Genomic DNA, 17,832 nt, shown 5'->3' on the forward strand with positions numbered 1-17,832 from the left:
ACAGAACCGAGATTTGCTTCCCTTTATTGAGAAAATAGCTGGAATCCTGGCATTGGGAAGTGATCTGGGAACACCAGCTTCTCTCCTGCAGCTTTCCAGAGACCTAGTAAGTTTCAGCCTGTAACTTGGAATTTGTCACTAAGCCTGCAGTCTGAGCCTAGCAGACCTCCACAACATTCCATTTCTGCTGTCCTCATGAACTCCCTCACACTTTTATGTTGAGCTCTGGAGGAACATGGGGGATTGAGCAAAGGAAGAGAAGGAGCTTTAGAAAACAGTGCAAAAAAAGAAATATACCTGGCAGAGAATCCACTCTTCTGCAGGAGAAGGAGGAGAAGGAGAAGGAGGAGGAGAAGAAGAAAGAGAAGGAGAAGGAGGAGAAGAAGGAGAAGGAGAAGGAGAAGGAATCAGAACCTGTCAGAACCTGCTCAATTTCACCCTTGGTTCCTCTTCTTCTTCTTCTTCTTCGAGCAACCCGGGGTGAAATTCAGCAGCTTCTGACAGGTTCTGGAGAACCAGTAATGGAATTTTGAGTAGTTCAGAGAACCGGCAAATACCACCTCTGGCTGATCCCAGAGTTGGGTGGGAATGGAGATTTTTGCAATATCCTTCCCCCAGGAGCGAGGAGGGAATGGGGATTTTGCAGTATCCTTCCCCTGGAGTGGGGTAGGAATGGAGATTTTGCAGTATCCTTCCCCTGCCATGCCCCCAAGCCACACACCCCCAAGCCACACCATGCCCCCACGCCACGCCCACAGAACCAGTAGTAAAAAAATTTGAATTCCACTACTGAGAGCAACCAAGATGATTAGGGGACTGGAGGGGCTAAAACATACAATGAACGGTTGCAGGAACTGGGCACGGCTAGTCTAGTGAAGAGAAGGACCAGGGGAGACATGATAGCAGTTGTCCAATAATTGAGGGGCTGGCATAGAGAGGAGGGGATGAAGCTATTTTCCAAGGTACCCGAAGGCCAGACAAGGAATAATGGATGGAAACTGAACAAGGAGAGGTTCAACCTGGAAATAAGGAGGAATTTTCTGACAGTGAGAACAATCAACCCATGGAACAGAAGTTGCCTTCAGAAGTTGTGGGAACTTCATCACTTGGAAGCTTTCAAGAAGAAATTGGACTGCAATCTGTCAGAAATGGTGTAGGGTCTCCTGCTTGGGTAGAGAGTTGGACTAGATGACCTACAAGGTCCATCCTTCCAACTCATCTCTTTATCTGTTAAAACTGAGAAAGGGCAAAGGTTGGGATGGTCTTCTCTATGCCTCTTTGGTCCAACCGCTACTCCTCCCTTGACTTGAGAGGTGAGGAGGCTGGTGGTGACCTCACAAGGGCTTCCCTGGCAACTGATCATGACATTGTGTGTGAGCCCAGCCATTGTTGGAGCAATAGGGAGAAGAAAGCTACTTGGAGACTTGGCCAGTTGTAGCTTTGAGCTTGTCAGATGTGCACCAGAGTTTTGTCCTTGAGTTGTTCTAAAAGTCTTTTTCTCTGCCCCCAACCTCTGGTGGGGAATTCCTGTTTCCCCTACAGCATGATGCTTTCCTTGAGGAACTTCAGGGGGCCGCTGTGTTGGTGACGAGTCCCTGTTTCCATCCGAAGAGAAGAAGACATCCCGAACCTACGAGCAGCAATGCTGGTGAAGGAATACCGGATTTGTATGCCTCTCACCACTGAAGAGGTAAAGTTGAGCTCCTGAAATTGTGGGGAAGAAAGGGAAGGTTTTTTATTTAGCCAAACTATCTTGGAGTCTTCACCCAACTGGGACCTTCCCTGCTAGCTTGTTGCAGGATACTTATGGGCTCGACGAGTTTGTGGAGGGGGGGGTCAAAGGTTTGGAGCAGAGTGTTGTGGGCAGCAGATTCAGACAGTGAGGAGGTTGGGGAGGAACATGGGCCAGGCCTGGGGGCTGGGGAAAGCTCGGACGAGGGCTCTGCATCGGAGGCAGAGAGGGAGGTAGATAGCAGTGAGGCACAGGAACAGCTGGAGCCAGTTCCCAGTGTGCACATGCGCAGAGCTGCCAGAAGACAAGAACAATTCAGAAAGCAGGGTCGACTTGGGAGTAAAGCTACACCTTGGAGGTGATTGGCCCCTCCCATAGGAAACAAAAGAGGAGCAAACAGGGAGTGAGCTTTTGCAGGAAACAATTTGTTCATTCCGTGACTCTGAGAGACTCTGTGCTAAGTTTTGCCTTGTGCTATGGTTGGAAACAAGTTACGTGGCAGCTTGCCAAACGAGATAAGGTCTGTGTTGATAAATATTCCTTTGAAAAACTGTTTGAACAAACCTTGCTGACTGTGAATGGAAGTAATTCACAGTCGTGTAAATGAAAGAGGTTTTGCCAGTAATTCCTTCCTCCTGCTTGTTAAGGGAGCCTAGGTCAGAACACAGAGGTGGGTTCCACATATTTTTACCACTGGTTCGCCCCTCGCGCACATCTTCTGCACATGCGCCCAGCCTCAAAAACGTAGCTAAATAGGACGGCATAGCGCCCGGGCACGATCGGTTCGCTTGAACCGATCCGAACCGGCTGAATACCACCACTGGTTTGGAGGTAGACTACAAGTGTTGCTAGAGATTGGAGACTACAGAACAATGTTGCTCAATCTTGGAAAACCGGAAGATCTATGGACTCCATCTCCCAGAATTCCTCAGCCCGCAAGGAGAGTATTGCCCTCTATTCTGGATACGTGCAATGAACGTTTATGTTGCTGCAGAGAGTCTCCCCCTTTGGGGTCTTTTTGTGAGGGTCGGAGGGGGACAGAAATTCTGACTTGGGGTCTGCTTCAGCCTCCTGGTGTGGGGCTTTAGGTGAAGGCTGGAGGGAAGTGCCGCTGGTGGCGAAGAGCCGGAGGGCCTTGTTCCAGTGGGACTACATCATGGCCTGGAACTGGCTGACCATCTCAGCCTGCTGAGCCTCCAGGCACCGGTACCTGGCCTTGCACTCCCGCAGGTCTTCCCTCTGCTTGGAAAGCCTATGCTGGTAGTCCTCAGTGAGGTGCTTCTGCTGATCCTCCTTCTCGGTCAGATCCAATCTGAACTGAGTAGCTGTTTTGCCAACTCCTTCTCATGATGGCTGCTTAGCTCCGACAACTGCTTCCTGTTGGAGCCCTAAGGAGCCCGGGAGGGCAGGTGAGGAGTGGCTGGGAGGGGAGGGACCAGAGATGGGTTTCAGCAGGTTCTGACCAGTTCTGGAGAACTGGTAGCGGAAATTTTGGGTAGTTCGAAGAACCGGTAGGAAAAATTCTGACTGCCCCGCCCCCATTTATTTTCTGCCTCCCAAGTCCCAGCTGATCAGGAGGAAATGGGGATTTTACAGTAACCTTCCCCTGGAGTGGGGAGGGAATGGAGATTTTACAGTATCCTTCTCCTGCCACGCCCAACAAGCTACGCCCACTAAGCCACACCCACAGAATCAGTAGTAAAAAGTTTTGAAACCCACCACTGGGAGGGACGAGTAGAGGCCGGTAAGGCGCCCCTCGATGTGAGTGACATCGAGTTGACCACGCCCACCCAGTCACATGACCACCTAGCCACGCCCACCCCACCAGCCATTAGGCAGATTATATTAGTGGTCCACCGGATTTAAAATTATGGATTTAGTGGTCCCTGAGGTCCGAAAGGTTGGTGACCCCTGGACCAGAAGACCTCCAAGGTCCCTTCTTACTCTTGTTATTCTTTCGTTTTTCCAAGGTAGATAAGTAGATGCAAATGTTAGTGAGCTGTGCGGCTCTTATTAGGAAACAAGCCTTAATAATAAGCAAGTCCTCCGTTCCCCTGTGGTTCCCCAAAAGACGAATGTGTCGCAGGAGTGTTGGACAGCTTGTACTTAGCAACGTGGAGTCTTTTGTGGAAAACAGTGGCCCCTGGGCACATTGTGTTCTGATATAATTAGCAGCAGGTTCGTATGATTTGCATGTGCGTGACAGACCTTGGCGCTTGCCTGCCTAGACACCTGTGATCATTCAGGCCCCACAGGGCATCGGAAATAGGTTTAGCCTGATAATGTATTTAACAGAAAAACAGAGTTGGAAAAGGGACCTTGGAGGTCTTCTAGTCCAGCGGTCACCAACTGGTGGTCCACGAGAAAATTTTGGTGCTCCGCAGAAAAATGATTTACATTTTTCATATTGCACTAAATCAGGGGTCCTCAAACTACGGCCCCTGGGACAGATACGTGCAATGAACGTTTGTGTTGCTGCAGAGAGTCTCCCCCCTTTGGGGTCTTTTTGTGAGGGTCGGAGGGGGGCAGAAATTCTGACTCGGGGTCTGCTTCAGCCTCCTGGTGTGGAGCTTTGGGCGAAGGCTGGAGGGAAGAGCCCCTGGTGGCGAAGAGCCAGAGGGCCTCGTTCCAGTGGGACTGCGTCATAGCCTGGAACTGGCTGACTATCTCAGCCCACTGAACCTCCAGGCGCCGGTACCTGGCTTTGCACTCCCGCAGGTCTTCCCTCTGCTTGGAAAGCCTATGCTCGTAGTCCTCAATGAGGTGCTTCTGCTGAGCCTCCTTCTCGTCCAGATCCAATTTGAACTGAGCCAGCTGTTTTGCCAACTCTTTCTCATGGTGGCTGCTTAGCTCCAACAAATGCTTCCTGTTGAGGTCCTAAGGAGCCCGGGCGGGAAGGCGAGGAGTTAGCCACACTCACCCAGTCACATGACCACCTAGCCACGCCCACCCACCCAGTCATTAGGCAGATCATATTACTGGTAGTGGTCCGCGGGATTTAAAATTATGAATTTAGTGGTGCTCAAGCAGGAGATTAGCTGCCATTCCAGACCAGTGGCTGTCCAATCTCTTCTTGAAAACCTCCAGTGATGGAGCACCCACAACGTCTGAAGGCAACTCCTTCAATAATCTGAAGGCAACTCCACTTGTTAATTGTACTCACTGTCAGGAAATTTCTCCTTAGTTCTAGGTTGCTTCTCTCCTTGGTTAGTTTCCATCCATTGTTTCTTCTCTTGCCTTCTGATGCTTTGGAAAATAGGTTGATCCAATCTTCTTTGTAGGAACACAGTGGCTCAGTGGCTAGCTGAGAAAGGTCGGCAGTTCAGCGGTTCGAATCCCTAGCGCTGTGTAACGGGGTGAGTTCCTGTTACTTATCCCAGCTTCTGCCAACGTAGCAGTTCAAAGCACGCAAAAAATACAAGTAGAAAAATAGGGACCACCTAGGGAGTGGTGCTCATCTCCGTTTCAAAGCCAAAGAGCCAGCGCTGTCCGAATACCTCTCCGTGGTCATGTGGCTGGCATGACTCAATGCCAAATGCGCACAGAACGCTGTTACCTTCCCAGCAAAGGTGGTCCCTATTTTTCTATTTGTATTTTTTACCTGCTTTCGAACTGCTAGGTTGGCAGAAGCTGGGACAAGTAACGGGAGCTCACCCTGTTACGCGGCGCTAGGGATTCGAACCTCTGAACCTCCGACCTTCCGATTGACAAGCTCAGCGTCTTAGCCAAATTTTGATCAGGTGATTGAGAGGATGCTGCAATGCTAAGTCACTTGTTCCAGTGCTGTTGTAACTTTGGTCACTAAAAAATGGTTGTAATTTGAGGACTATCTATAATACAGTGCTGCTGCAGTTTTACTGTACCGGCCAAGACTCCCAACAGCAGCTGCTTCATAAAACGTGACTTTTTTTGATTCCTGACACATTTTTCTTTTGTCTTCGGCTTCCTGACTCAACGTTTAAGTTAAATTGTGCTGGGAGGGGCTCCCCAGGAGTAGCAGTCCTGGTGTTACTAGCGGGGGGGGGGGAAGAGATGGTGACACATTTGCACTTTAGAGAAAGATTGTGAATTTTTCAGTACAGAAGGCCAGAAGTTCAGTTTCTTTCATCAGCTCTTGCAGAATGGGATTGCTTTATATTATCTTTGGAAAGTTCTGAGGGATTTAAGGATAAAATCAAGATCACCTGAAGTGAAATTACCTCTTTATAAATGCCTTGTTAAGATCACACTTAGAATACCATTGAATCCAGATTATGTTGCCATGATATACAAAAGATGCTAAGACTCTGGAAAGAGTGCAGAGAAGAGCAACCAAGAGGATTAGGAGACTAGAGGCTAAAATATATGAAGAATAGTTGCAGGAATAGGGTATGTCTTGTCTAATGAAAGGAAGGACTAGGGCAGGGGTGAAATGCTCCCGGTTCGGACCGGATCGCCCGATCCAGTAGCGATGGCGGTGGGTGGTTCGGAGAACCGGTAGCAGATATCCCTGCCCCCTCCCATGCCCAGCTGAGCCGCGCGATCATCAGAGGCTTTTTTTTTAACTTTTAAAAGCATTTTTTCAACAAAGCCTGGATAGCTCAGCAGACTAATGCATTGTAATTAACATCCAGCTGTCTGCAATTACTGTAAATTTGAATCTCGCCAAGGCTCAAGGTTGACTCAGCCTTCCATCCTTTCTAAGGTAGGTAAATTGAGGACCCAGTTTGTGGGGGCAATAAGCTGACTTTGTATAAATATACAAAAGTATGAAGGCTATTGCTTAACGCATTGTAAGCCGTCCTGAGTCTCCGGAGAAAGGCGGCATATAAATCAATTTTTTTTAAAAAAATGCTTTTAAAAGTTAAAAAAAAAGCCTCTGATGATCACGCGGCTCAGCTGGGATCATCAGAGCCTTTTAAAAGCATTTTTTCTACAACCTCTTCGGCCGAAGAGGTTGTAGAAAAAATGCTTTTAAAAGTTAAAAAAAAAAGTTGGCCATGCCCACCCACTCACATTACCCCCCCAAGCCACGCCCACAAAACCGGTAGTAACAAATTTTACATTTCACCACTGGATTAGGGGTGACAAGATAGCGGTGTTCTGATCTTTGAGGGGCTGCCACAAAGAAGTCAAGCTCTTCTCCAAAGCACCTGAAGGCAAGACAAGAAGCAATGGGTGGAAACTAATCAAAGAGAGAAGCAACCTTAGAACTAAGGAGAAACTTCCTGACAGTGAGAACAATTAACCAATGGAACAGCGTAGCTTCAGAAAATTTCTCCTTAGTTCTAGATCTGTGATGGCTAACCGATGGCACATGTGCCAGAGGTGTCACACAGCTTTCTTTCTGTGGACACACGAGTCGTCGCCCCCCTCCGGCCAGGGTCTCTGCCATGCATGTACGGGGGGCACGGCACATGGGGGGGCAGGGTGCATGAGCATGCACGGGGATCAGGGCGCATGTGGGGGGCCATGCATGCATGCATGGGGGTCAGGGTGAAATCCTTTGCGGATCACCACCAATTCATTCCCCGCGTATGCGCAGTGCATGCCAAAAGCATGCTGTGTGCGTGCATGCACGGTGCATGCCAAAAGCACGCTCCACACGCATGCACAGTACATGCAAAACACGTGCTTCACGTGGAAAAAGAACACTTCACTAGGTAAGTAGAACAGCAAGGGGGGAAAACGTGTGTCATGCGATTTAGCTTCATTAGAAAGCAGGATTTCCTGCTTTCTAGCAAATATAAACAGTGCGGCACAGCTGATCATCGGAAATACCAGTTCAGACGAACTGGTAGCTTTTTTTTTAACTATCTGTTCGCCCGAACTGGTAGTTTTTATCACTACTGGTTTGCCCAAACTGGAATGAACCAGTAGGAATTCACCCCTGGCAGGGGTGGGGCGCATGCATGGGGGCCCCACGCGCATTGCATTTGGGGGTTCGGGTGCACTTTGGGCACTCGGTCCGGAAGACGTTAGCCATCACTGTTCTAGATGGATCTCTCTTTGATTAGTTTCCATTCATTGCTTCTCCTCTTGCATTCAGGTGCTTTGAAGAACAGGTTGACCCCCTCTTCTTTGTGGCAGCCCCTGAAATATCAGAACACTGCTATCTTGTCACCCCTAGTCCTTCCTTTCATGAGACTAAACATACCCAGTTCCTGTTTACCAGTTCTACTCAAAATTTCCACTACCGGTTCTCCAGAACTGGTCAGAACCTGTTGAAACCCACCACTGTAATGCACCCATAGAAAGCAGAACCTCTGAGGCAGGCAAGTTCCTTAAAGAACAATTTATTGGATACATCATATTGGCACAACTGGTGAAAGCCGACTCTGAAAGTTCCTGTGGCTTTCCCCTAATTAAAAAGCAAAAGTTTTCCCTTTTCCCCCAAGTCACAGGTCATTCTGTCCAATCAAGGTGCTGGCTTGGTTGCTTGGTTACTTCGCTCCTCCTCTGACCAGTGGAATGTCCTTGGTTCCCACAGGAAAAGGATATTGTTTTGGCTACAAAACCCCATCTAGCTATTTCTCCTCCCCCCCCCCCCTGCCAGGGGTGGGTTCTACTTACCTTTACTACCGGTTCGCAATGGGAACGCGCACGTGGGTGCGCTTCTGCGCATACACAAATTGTCAATTATGACATCCGGGCGGGTGGGCGGAGCCTCCCGCCATTTTTACTACCGGTTCTAACGAACCGGACAGAACCAGGAGCAACCCACCACTGCTCCCTGCCCCTCCTTCTGCTTTGTGGCAACTCTGAAGCCCCCAACATGGCCTCAGCCAGGTTCACCTCAGGGTTGACAGAGGCATCCAGACCAAGCATCCGGCGGTCAAAATGACCAGCGCTACATGTTGACGTGACCCCCCCAACTGGCAGATTGTGTCAGGACACCTGACACAACTGCTGTCACTTGCTGTGGGGTGTGCCTGTCATCACTTGAACCACTTCAGATGCCCGTGATCGTTGTCAGCACATTGTACCCCCAGCTTTCTCTAGAAGATGAAGGCTACTGATTAACCTGGTGCCATCGGAGTGGGGTTTTTTTTTTTTTTTTTGTTTCAAAGCAAGCTTGACAGTTCCACTGAAGTGCAGATAATACGTCTTCGGTAATTAGCAGGATGACGAGCCATCAGGAGAACAATCAAATAATGACTCCACGGGAGTATTGTCCCTGCCTGCCCCCTTTTCCTCGCTCCCACATTATTTACCGAGCACAAAAAGCCACGTTTTGGGATTTAAGCGAGGCTCGCTTTTTAAGGGAGAAGATGAGCCCAGTAGAATGTCTATTTTTCTCGGTGAACTTCGGGTAAAGATTGCCTGGTTTTGGCAAAACACAAAGCAGGATTTTCACAGATACTGAATGTGCCAGAATCGTAGCAGCATCGAACGCCCTTCAGCCTCGTCTAGTTTTCCAGAGTGTGTTTCCTTAAAAAGGAATGGTGCTTGTTTAATTGTTGGTTTTTGCTTCCCGACCTGATCTTTGGAGTGCCGACCTGATTTTTGTTCTTCTTCCTTGCAATGATTTGCTGAAAGGATAAAGTAGTCCTTGTATTTCTCTCTAGGCAAAATGAGCATATATCTGCTGAACAAAACTCTGCATTGGCGACGGGAAGGGCATCCGGCCAGTAAACGCTCTGCTAGCTCCATTCAGTTGCCCAGACTCCATCCCACAAGGGATCATTAAAAGATGATGATGATAAAGTAGTCCTTCTTATGACCGGTTGTTTAGTGACCATTCAAAGTTACAACAGCCTCCCCAAAACGTACTTACAACTCAATTCCGAAGTTCTCATAACTTCAGAATTGAGTTGTAACTACCTTTTGGGGAGACTGTTGTAACTTTGAATGGTCACTAAACAACCGGTCATAAGTCAAGGAATACTTTATCATCATTATCCCCATCCCACCATTGTCACATTACTGCATTTTGGGTGCTGGGCAACCAACCCGCATTTAAGTGTCAGCACTCCAAACTACATTCGTTCCAGTGCTGACATAAGGAGGAGAAGAGGGGGCAGCTGGCAAGAGGACACTTGACATTTCACCTACTTATTTTCCCTGAAGATAATATCCCCTAGGAGATGGGATGGGAGGGGGGGACATTCCTGGGAGCTGAAGTAGTAGATATGGGGAGAGTGATTTGGAAGATGGCAAATGAGATGCAGAGAATTGGGGAAAGGAAAGGGAAGGTTTGGGGTCAGGAAGTCAGTGTTGGCTATGACGGAGTCGGGGACAGATTGTCGTGCTTAATAAATGAAAGATTTCATCAAAGACTATTTGTTTGGAAATGCAATTTATTTGAGATGACACTGAAACCTGACATTAAGGCTGTTTGCAGCATGTTGCACGGTAGTCACATGACCACAATTTATGATGGAGAATAGCTTGACTCCCTCTTCTTTGTGGCAGCCCCTGAGATATTGGAAGACTGCTATCATGTCTCCCCTAGTCCTTCTTTTCATTAAACTAGACATACCCAGTTCCTGCAACCGTTCTTCATACGTTTTAGCCTCCAGTCCCGTAATCCTCTTCGTTGCTCTTCTCTGCACTCTTTCTAGAGTCTCCACATCTTTTTGACATCGTGGCAACCAATACTGGATGCAATATACCAAGTGTGGCCTTACCAAGGCCTGATAAAGTGGTATTAACACTTCATGGGATCTTGATTCTATCCCTCTGTTGATGCAGCCTAGAACTGTGTTGGCTTTTTTTGGCAGCTGCTGCACACGGCTGGCTCATATCTAAATGGTTGTCCACTAGGACTTCAAGATCCCTCTCGCAGTTGCTACTATTGAGCAAGGTACCACATATACTGTACCTGTGCATTTTGTTTTTCTTGCCTAAATGTAGAACTTTAGTTTTTTCACCATTGAATTTCATTTTGTTAGATAGCGCCCAATGTCCAAGTCTGTCAAGAGCTTCCCCTGGAGTGGGGTGGAAATGGGGATTTTGCAGTATTCTTCCCCCAGGAGTGGGGAGGGAATGGAGATTTTGCAATATCCTTCCCCTGGAGTGGGGTGGGAATGGGGATTTTGCAGTGTCCTTCCCCCAGGAGTGGGGAGGGAATGGGGATTTTGCAGTATCCTTCCCCCAGGAGTGGGGAGGGAATGGAGATTTTGCAATATCCTTCCCCTGGAGTGGGGTGGGAATGGGGATTTTGCAGTGTCCTTCCCCCAGGAGTGGGGAGGGAATGGGGATTTTGCAGTATCCTTCCCCCAGGAGTGGGGAGGGAATGGGGATTTTGCAGTATCCTTCCCCCAGGAGTGGGGAGGGAATGGGGATTTTGCAATAGCCTTCCCCCAGGAGTGGGGTGGGAATGGAGATTTTGCAGTAACCTTCCCCTGCCACGCCCACCAAGCCACACTATATCCACCAAGCCACACCCACAGAACCGGTAGTAAAAAAACTGAATTCCACCACTGCCCCAAGCCTTAATTCCTAAATGACTGGTTAACCAAGATGTCTGCCTTGGAAATGGTTCTTTAAACTGGAGCTCGAATTCATCACGAGAGCTGAGTAGACTTCAGTATAGCCTCGTGGATTTCCTGCTTCTCCTCTACATCTTTCAAACTTTGGACCACACCACAAGCAAGCAGCTTCTAGAGTCAAAGCACATCTTGAGCCAACCTTCCCCCCACCCCCCATAGCTGGAGGGGCTCACGTGGGCTTGAGAGGCAGGCAGCGTGTTTAGTCATTCAGCTCCTCTTTGCTGTGTGCCAGGCTAAAAGTAGCTCATTTCAACACAGCTGCCGCTGTTGGTCGGAGCTCGGCAAAACAGGCACATGGCTTGCGGCAAGGCAGCGGATGGCTTTCCAGTGTGGATGGAGTTTACTCCGGAGAAACAATTCTCCTTTGCAGGAGAGCTTCGGAGGAAAAGTCTCTCTTTGCACAAAAAATGGGCCTTGCCTTCAGGAAGAAGCTCCACATGTCTATACCAGGGCCAGGGGTGGGCTGCTGGGGATTCGTAAGGGTTCAGGAGAACCTCTAGCTAAGATTATGTGCAGTTTGAAGAACCCCCCAAATCCCACTCTTGGCTGGCCCTGCCCCGCCCACCCTGCCCCATCATTCTCAGGAGTCCCCACGTGGCCTGTTTTGGATACAAGTAAATGCACAGAGGTTCAGGAAGGATGAAAAACGGGCCTACTGGAAGTTCGGAAACGCCAGAAACGGGCCCATTTCTGGCCTCCAGAGGGCTTCTGGAGCCTGGGGAGGCTGTTTTCGCCCTCCTGGAGGCTGGAGGAAAGCCTCTGGAGCCCAGGGAGGGTGAAAACACCCCCCCACCCCCCCGTCATGGTGCAGGAGGCCAACTAGGCCACACCCACCATGGCCACGCCCACCCAGCAACCGGGCAGAGAACCCCTTGCTAAAATTTATGAAGCCCACCCCTGACCAGGGCCATCTTAACAACATTATGGGCTCCGGCCAAAGCAGTGTAGTGGGATACCCCTACAACAACTACTCACAGGAATAAAAATGTAAATGGTCGATAAAATTAAACATATATGCATGTTAATATTATTTTAAAAAACGCAGTAAAATGTAATAAATACGTTGCTGTATTTATTTATATGATGCAAGGTGCATTGAAGGGTTAACATACACAGATTAGTATGAGGCCCCTATGCTTGTGGGGCCCAAGGGCAAGTGCCCATCAGGCCCATGTGTTAAGACAGCCCTGGTCTATACCTACCAAGAAGAGACACCTAAAAACAGTGATTTTTCCCTGTGATACTCTATGGAAGCAACAGTGGCACTTTGAAGAAGCAACAGTTGACCTTTGAAGAAAAGGAGATACTCTATGGAAGCAACAATGGGACTTTGAACAAGAGGAGATACACTATGGAGCAACAGTTGAACTTTGAAGAAGAGGAGATATACTATGGAGCAACAGTTGAACTTTGAAGAAGAGGAGATACACTATGGAGCAACAGTTGAACTTTGAAGAAGAGGAGATACTCTATGGAAGCAACAGTGGCACTTTGAAGAAGCAACAGTTGGACTTTGAAGAAGAGGAGATACTCTATGGAGCAACAGTTGAACTTTGAAGAAGAGGAGATACACTATGGAGCAACAGTTGAACTTTGAAGAAGAGGAGATACTCTATGGAAGCAACAGTGGCACTTTGAAGAAGCAACAGTTGGACTTTGAAGAAGAGGAGATACTCTATGGAGCAACAGTTGAACTTTGAAGAAGCAGGTCTTCTCCAACGTGAGAAGACATGGACCACCAAGAGAGCAAACCAATGGATGATCCAATCAAATCAACCAAGATTTCTCACTAGAGGCACAAAGGACCAGGCTCAAATTATCTCACTTTGGACACATTATGAAAAAACCCAACTCTCTGGACACTATGAAACAGGAAAGATGGAAAGAAACTTATGCAAACTTACATGAAGTAATGGATGGAAACCTCCATCCCTAACCTGGTTTTTCAACTCTTCCAATGGTGCACTTCACCTCACGGTGAAGTGAAATATTTTGCCTTAATGAACTCATTGATAGAAGGGGCTAGAAGTTCTGTGGTTGTTAGGCTCATTCCAAGAATGACACAGAACAATAGACACAAGAGACAGGATCTTGCCAGACTAAACCCATAATACTCTCACTCTAATAGAGATTTTCTTGGAGTTTCTAAGGTAAAGGTAAAAGTTCCCCTCACACATATGTGTAGTTGTTCCCGACTCTAGGTGGCAGTGCTCATCTCCATTTCAAAGCCGAAGAGCCAGTGCTGTCCGAAGATGTCTCCGTGGTCATGTGGCCGGCATGACTAAACGCCAAAGGCTCACAGAACACTGTTCCCTTCCCACCAAAGGTGGTCCCTATTTTTCTACTTGCATTTTTTACGTGCTTTTGAACTACTAGGTTGGCAGAAGCTGGGACAAATAATGGGAGCTCACCCCATTACGCGGTGCTAGGGATTCAAACTGCTGAACTGCCGACCTTTTTGATCTACAAGCTCAGCATCTTAGCCACTGAACCACCGCGTCCCGGAAATACAATTATTTATACAATTATACATATACAGTACATATACATATACAATTATACACATATATATATACATATAATTAATTATACAATTATACATATACAATTACACATATACATATACAATTATACATATTCATATACAGTACATATACACACACTGCCTTCTTTTGAATTCCGAAATAGTTTTTCTTGTACTCCTTGCCTCCGAAGTGGAGGAGAGAGAGTAAATATCGTTTTTATTCGCTTTAAAATTGCGATAATTATAACACTGTTATGGAGAGCGGGGGAAACCAAATCCTTGCCCCTGGAGTTTTATAGAAATGTTTTCAATGGCTACTTGTGTGTGCGTATGTGTATTTCACTACGCTCAGCTAAGATAAAATGTCTCCATTTTACCACTAAGGGGAATTGTTTTGAAATGCAGATGCTCCCCTCTTTTTCCAATCATAACATTGATTGTCCTTAAATAAACAGCAGGTAGATTAACTGAGATCCTGTTTTACCAGATATTGACTTTCAGAGGAAAAAAGAGAGAGAGAGAGAGAGAGAGAGACCAATCCGGAAGCTGAAAACTTAACTCTTCCCTTGGAAAATTGCAGCAACGAGTGAAATTTTCCATAGTTTTCCCATTTTCTATAGAGACTGGATAACCTTTGGTTCAGAGTGTTATAAAATGATCAGGGGGTTGGACTAGAAGACCTCCAAGGTCCCTTCCAATTCTATTATTCTTATTCTAAGTCAGATTACACTTAACAGCCATTCTACTGTTGTGACCCAGGCCCAAGTAAGTAGTAGGAAAATCAGTCAGTGAAAAAACAAACTTTATTCGAACAGCTGAGAATTACTTCATTCCCAGCGTCATTCAACTAAATTAAAGCAAATTCCTCCCAACACAAATTCCTCAGTCCTATCGCAAACCTTGGTCCAATTAGGCAAACTGCCAAAGGCCTTTCTTGGCAAATGTTCAGAAGTCACAGATAGAAAAATAAATACAAGATGTAGATGAAGAAGAAGACGAAGCTATCAACGTTGTTTTCCGGCAAAGCCCAAACGCCGTTGCTGGTCTGTTTTAAGCCTTATGGGAGGAGCCAATCATCTCTTGGCCCTACTCCCGAGTTGACCTCTTTGCTTGAGCTGCTCTTGCCTTCTGGCAGCTCTTCTCATGCGTGCATTAGCAACAGGCTCCTCCTGTTCCTCTGCTTCACTACTATCAGTCTCTGGAGGCTCTGGAGTCCGCACCTCACTCCCCGATGGCCCCATCTCTGCCTCTGATGCAGAGCCCTCATCCGGGCCTTCCCCAGCCGCCAGGTCTGGCCCACGTTCTTCCTCAGCCTCATCGCTGTCGGACTCCACTGCCAGCTCTGCAGGCTGCTGGCAGACCACAACAGCTACTAACTTAAACAACCGCAGCAATTCACTTAATAACAGTGACAAGAAAGGTCATCATACAGGACAAGACTCACTTAAAAAATGTCTCACTTAGCAGCAGAAATTTGGGAGTTCAATTGTGGCTGTAAGTCAAGGACTACCTGTAGAATTAGCTTGTCTGATTATGATGTTTTCCTGTCTGGTGTGAGAAACGGACAAATAGCCTATTGAACTACCAGAGTCCATAGGTCTCAGAAGGATAGCAGGCCCTAAAAAGCTACACAAACCAAAGTTTTAGATAGAAACTCTCAAAGTGGATCATCAGAATGATTTGTAATCCTGCTGAGCTGTTGCTGTGAAATGTAATTTTGCAAAGCGTGTAGTTTTGAAGTCTATTTGGAATCAGAAGGCTGAAACTGTGAGAAATAAGGAACTGAAAGTACCGATGGATAGAGGTTTGAGATGAAGATGGGCATATCTGGAGACTGTCCGTCGGTAAGAAAGGACAAGGAAGCAAGTTGTGAAATGCGTGCAGAAAAGTATATAAAAAGAATGTGCTGGGATGAGTTCAGGGCCACTGGCCGTAGCTACTCCTTGCTGGACCTAGCTATTGTCTCTGGACCTCATTGCAATCGGTTATTGATATAAGTCAATGATGGCTAACCTTTTTGCCATTGCGTGCCAAGAGCAGGGGGGGCGCACATGTGTGTGCCCACACCCATAATTCTATGTGCCCTGCCCCCATGCATGCATGCGCGATCCCCCCCCCGCTCCCCCTGCTCCTGGCACACGATGGCACGGTAGGCCCATTTTTCTCTCTCCCCAGCCTCCAGAGCCTTTCTAGGAGTCTGGGGAGGGTGAAAACGGCCTTCCCCACCCCGCCCCCAGAGGCCCTCTGGAGGCCGAAAACGACCAGACATTGGCAAACAGACCTTTTTCGGCCTCCGGGGGGGTGGGGAAGACTCCTAGAAAGGCTCTGGAGGCTGGGGAGAAAGAAAAACGGGCCTTCCCCACCACCACCCCGAGGCTCTCCAGAGGCAGGAAACAGCCTCTTTCCCTACTTCTGGTGGGCCCAGAAGGCCTGAAAATCAGCTGACTGGCGCCCGCCCGCACGCCGGAGGTGAGCTTGCATGCCTACCGATATGGCTATGCGTGCCACCAGTGGCATAAGTGCTATAAGTTCGCCATCATGGATATAAGTTGTGTTATGATGGCTGTTCATAACATCAAATTGCTCACGAAATAAACCTCTGAATCTTAAAAGTCAGATTTATTGCTTGTGGTTTGTCTGTGTTCCTCTTTATTGGGATATTTTTACGACACTGGGCTGATAAAAGCCATGTAGATGGTTCATTATTTTTCATCGCAATGAGAATACAGGTCGACCTCAATTTACAACAGTTCATTTAGTGGCCATCCAAAATTATAACAGTGCTGGGGGGGAAAAAAGTGACTTGTGACCCGTTTTCACACTTATGACTGTTGCAGCATCCCCATGAAACAAAATTCAGATGCTTGGCAACTGACTTAGATCTATGACGGCTGTGGGGTCCTGAGGTCATGTGACCCCCCCTTTGGCGACTTCAGACAAGCAAAGCCAATGCGGAAGCCCGATTCACTTAACAACTGCGTTGCTAACTTAACAAGCGCAGTGATTCGCTTAATAATGGGGGCAAGAAAGGTCATAAAATGGGGCAAGACTCACTTAACAACTGTCTTGCTTAGCGACAGACATTTAGGGCTCCGCTTTAGTCGTAAGTCTGTATCCCGAGAAGGGGGTCTTTCTATTCTCCGCTCCCTCACCCTTCCCCTTTGCACAAACCCCCTTTCAGACGGATCTCCTCTTGGTCTTCTTTCCTCAACAGTATCGAGTCGGGCAGCTCTACACCATCAGTAAGCACAGCCATCAGGAGAGCGACCGAGGAGAAGGGGTGGAAGTGGTGAAAAACGAACCTCACGAAGACCCCGTCCATGGCCCGGGCCAGTTCACCGAGAAGCGAGTCCACCTGTCCAGGTGAGGAAGCGTCAGTGACATTTCGAGGGCTGGTTTCCCTTTTTCTCGCTCTTGTGGGCAACTTCGCTAAAAGGGGCATCGTGCCGTTCCTTGCAATAGCCCTGCGAGGCAGGTCAGGAGTTTCTTAATTCAACACTGGAGGCTTTCAAGAAGAGACTGGACTGCCATTGGTCAGAAACGGTGTAGAAATCCTGCTTGGGCGGGGGTGGGGGTTGGACTAGATGACCTACGAGATCCCTTCCAACTCTGTTAATCTAATCGAATGTATTCCTGGGAGGGGAAGAAGAAGGTGTACTAAGTGTATTTTGTTTTACGGAGCAACGCAACACCTTGTGTTGATGTAGGGAAAGCAATGAGTTAAGGAGGAGTCACTGTATGATGTTGATGGGCAAGATTTTTCTTTGCCCTGTCATTTTCTTTATTTCCTTTCCATTATATTAGATCCCTTCTGTCCTTATTCCCCTTCATCTTCCCCTTCCCCTTTTTGTTCCTCCTTCTCTTTCCTTTTTCTCGTTCTTTTCTCCCTTTCCTTTCCTCTTTCCCTTTCCCCTCCTCCTTCCCTTTCTTTTTCCCTTTCACTCCCTCCCTCCTTTTTCTCTTCCTCCTTCCCTTTTCTCCCCTTTCCCTTTCTTTTTTCTTTCCTTCTTTGTCTCCTCCTTCCTTTTCCCTTTCACTCTCTTCCTCCTTTCCCTCTTCCTCCTTCCCTTCCTTTCTCTTCCCTTTCTCTTCCCTTTCTCTTT

The 17,832-nt window shown here is 47.7% G+C and overlaps 1 protein-coding gene across 1 annotated transcript in view; it reads left to right on the plus strand.

The window, feature by feature from the left end:
- LOC117667261 (cytoplasmic phosphatidylinositol transfer protein 1-like) overlaps positions 1-17,832 on the plus strand; it is a 79,179-nt gene that overhangs the window by 14,861 nt on the left and 46,486 nt on the right. The window contains exons 2-3 of the mRNA XM_087878482.1: positions 1,543-1,690; positions 16,944-17,092. Coding sequence (XP_087734608.1) covers positions 1,643-1,690; positions 16,944-17,092 — 197 coding nt within the window. The 5' untranslated portion in view covers positions 1,543-1,642. The remainder of the gene's footprint in view (positions 1-1,542; positions 1,691-16,943; positions 17,093-17,832) is intronic.

The sequence above is a fragment of the Pantherophis guttatus genome, chromosome 14, assembly GCF_059756535.1.
Source record: "Pantherophis guttatus breed Tessera chromosome 14, ASM5975653v1, whole genome shotgun sequence".
NCBI lineage: Eukaryota > Metazoa > Chordata > Lepidosauria > Squamata > Colubridae > Pantherophis > Pantherophis guttatus.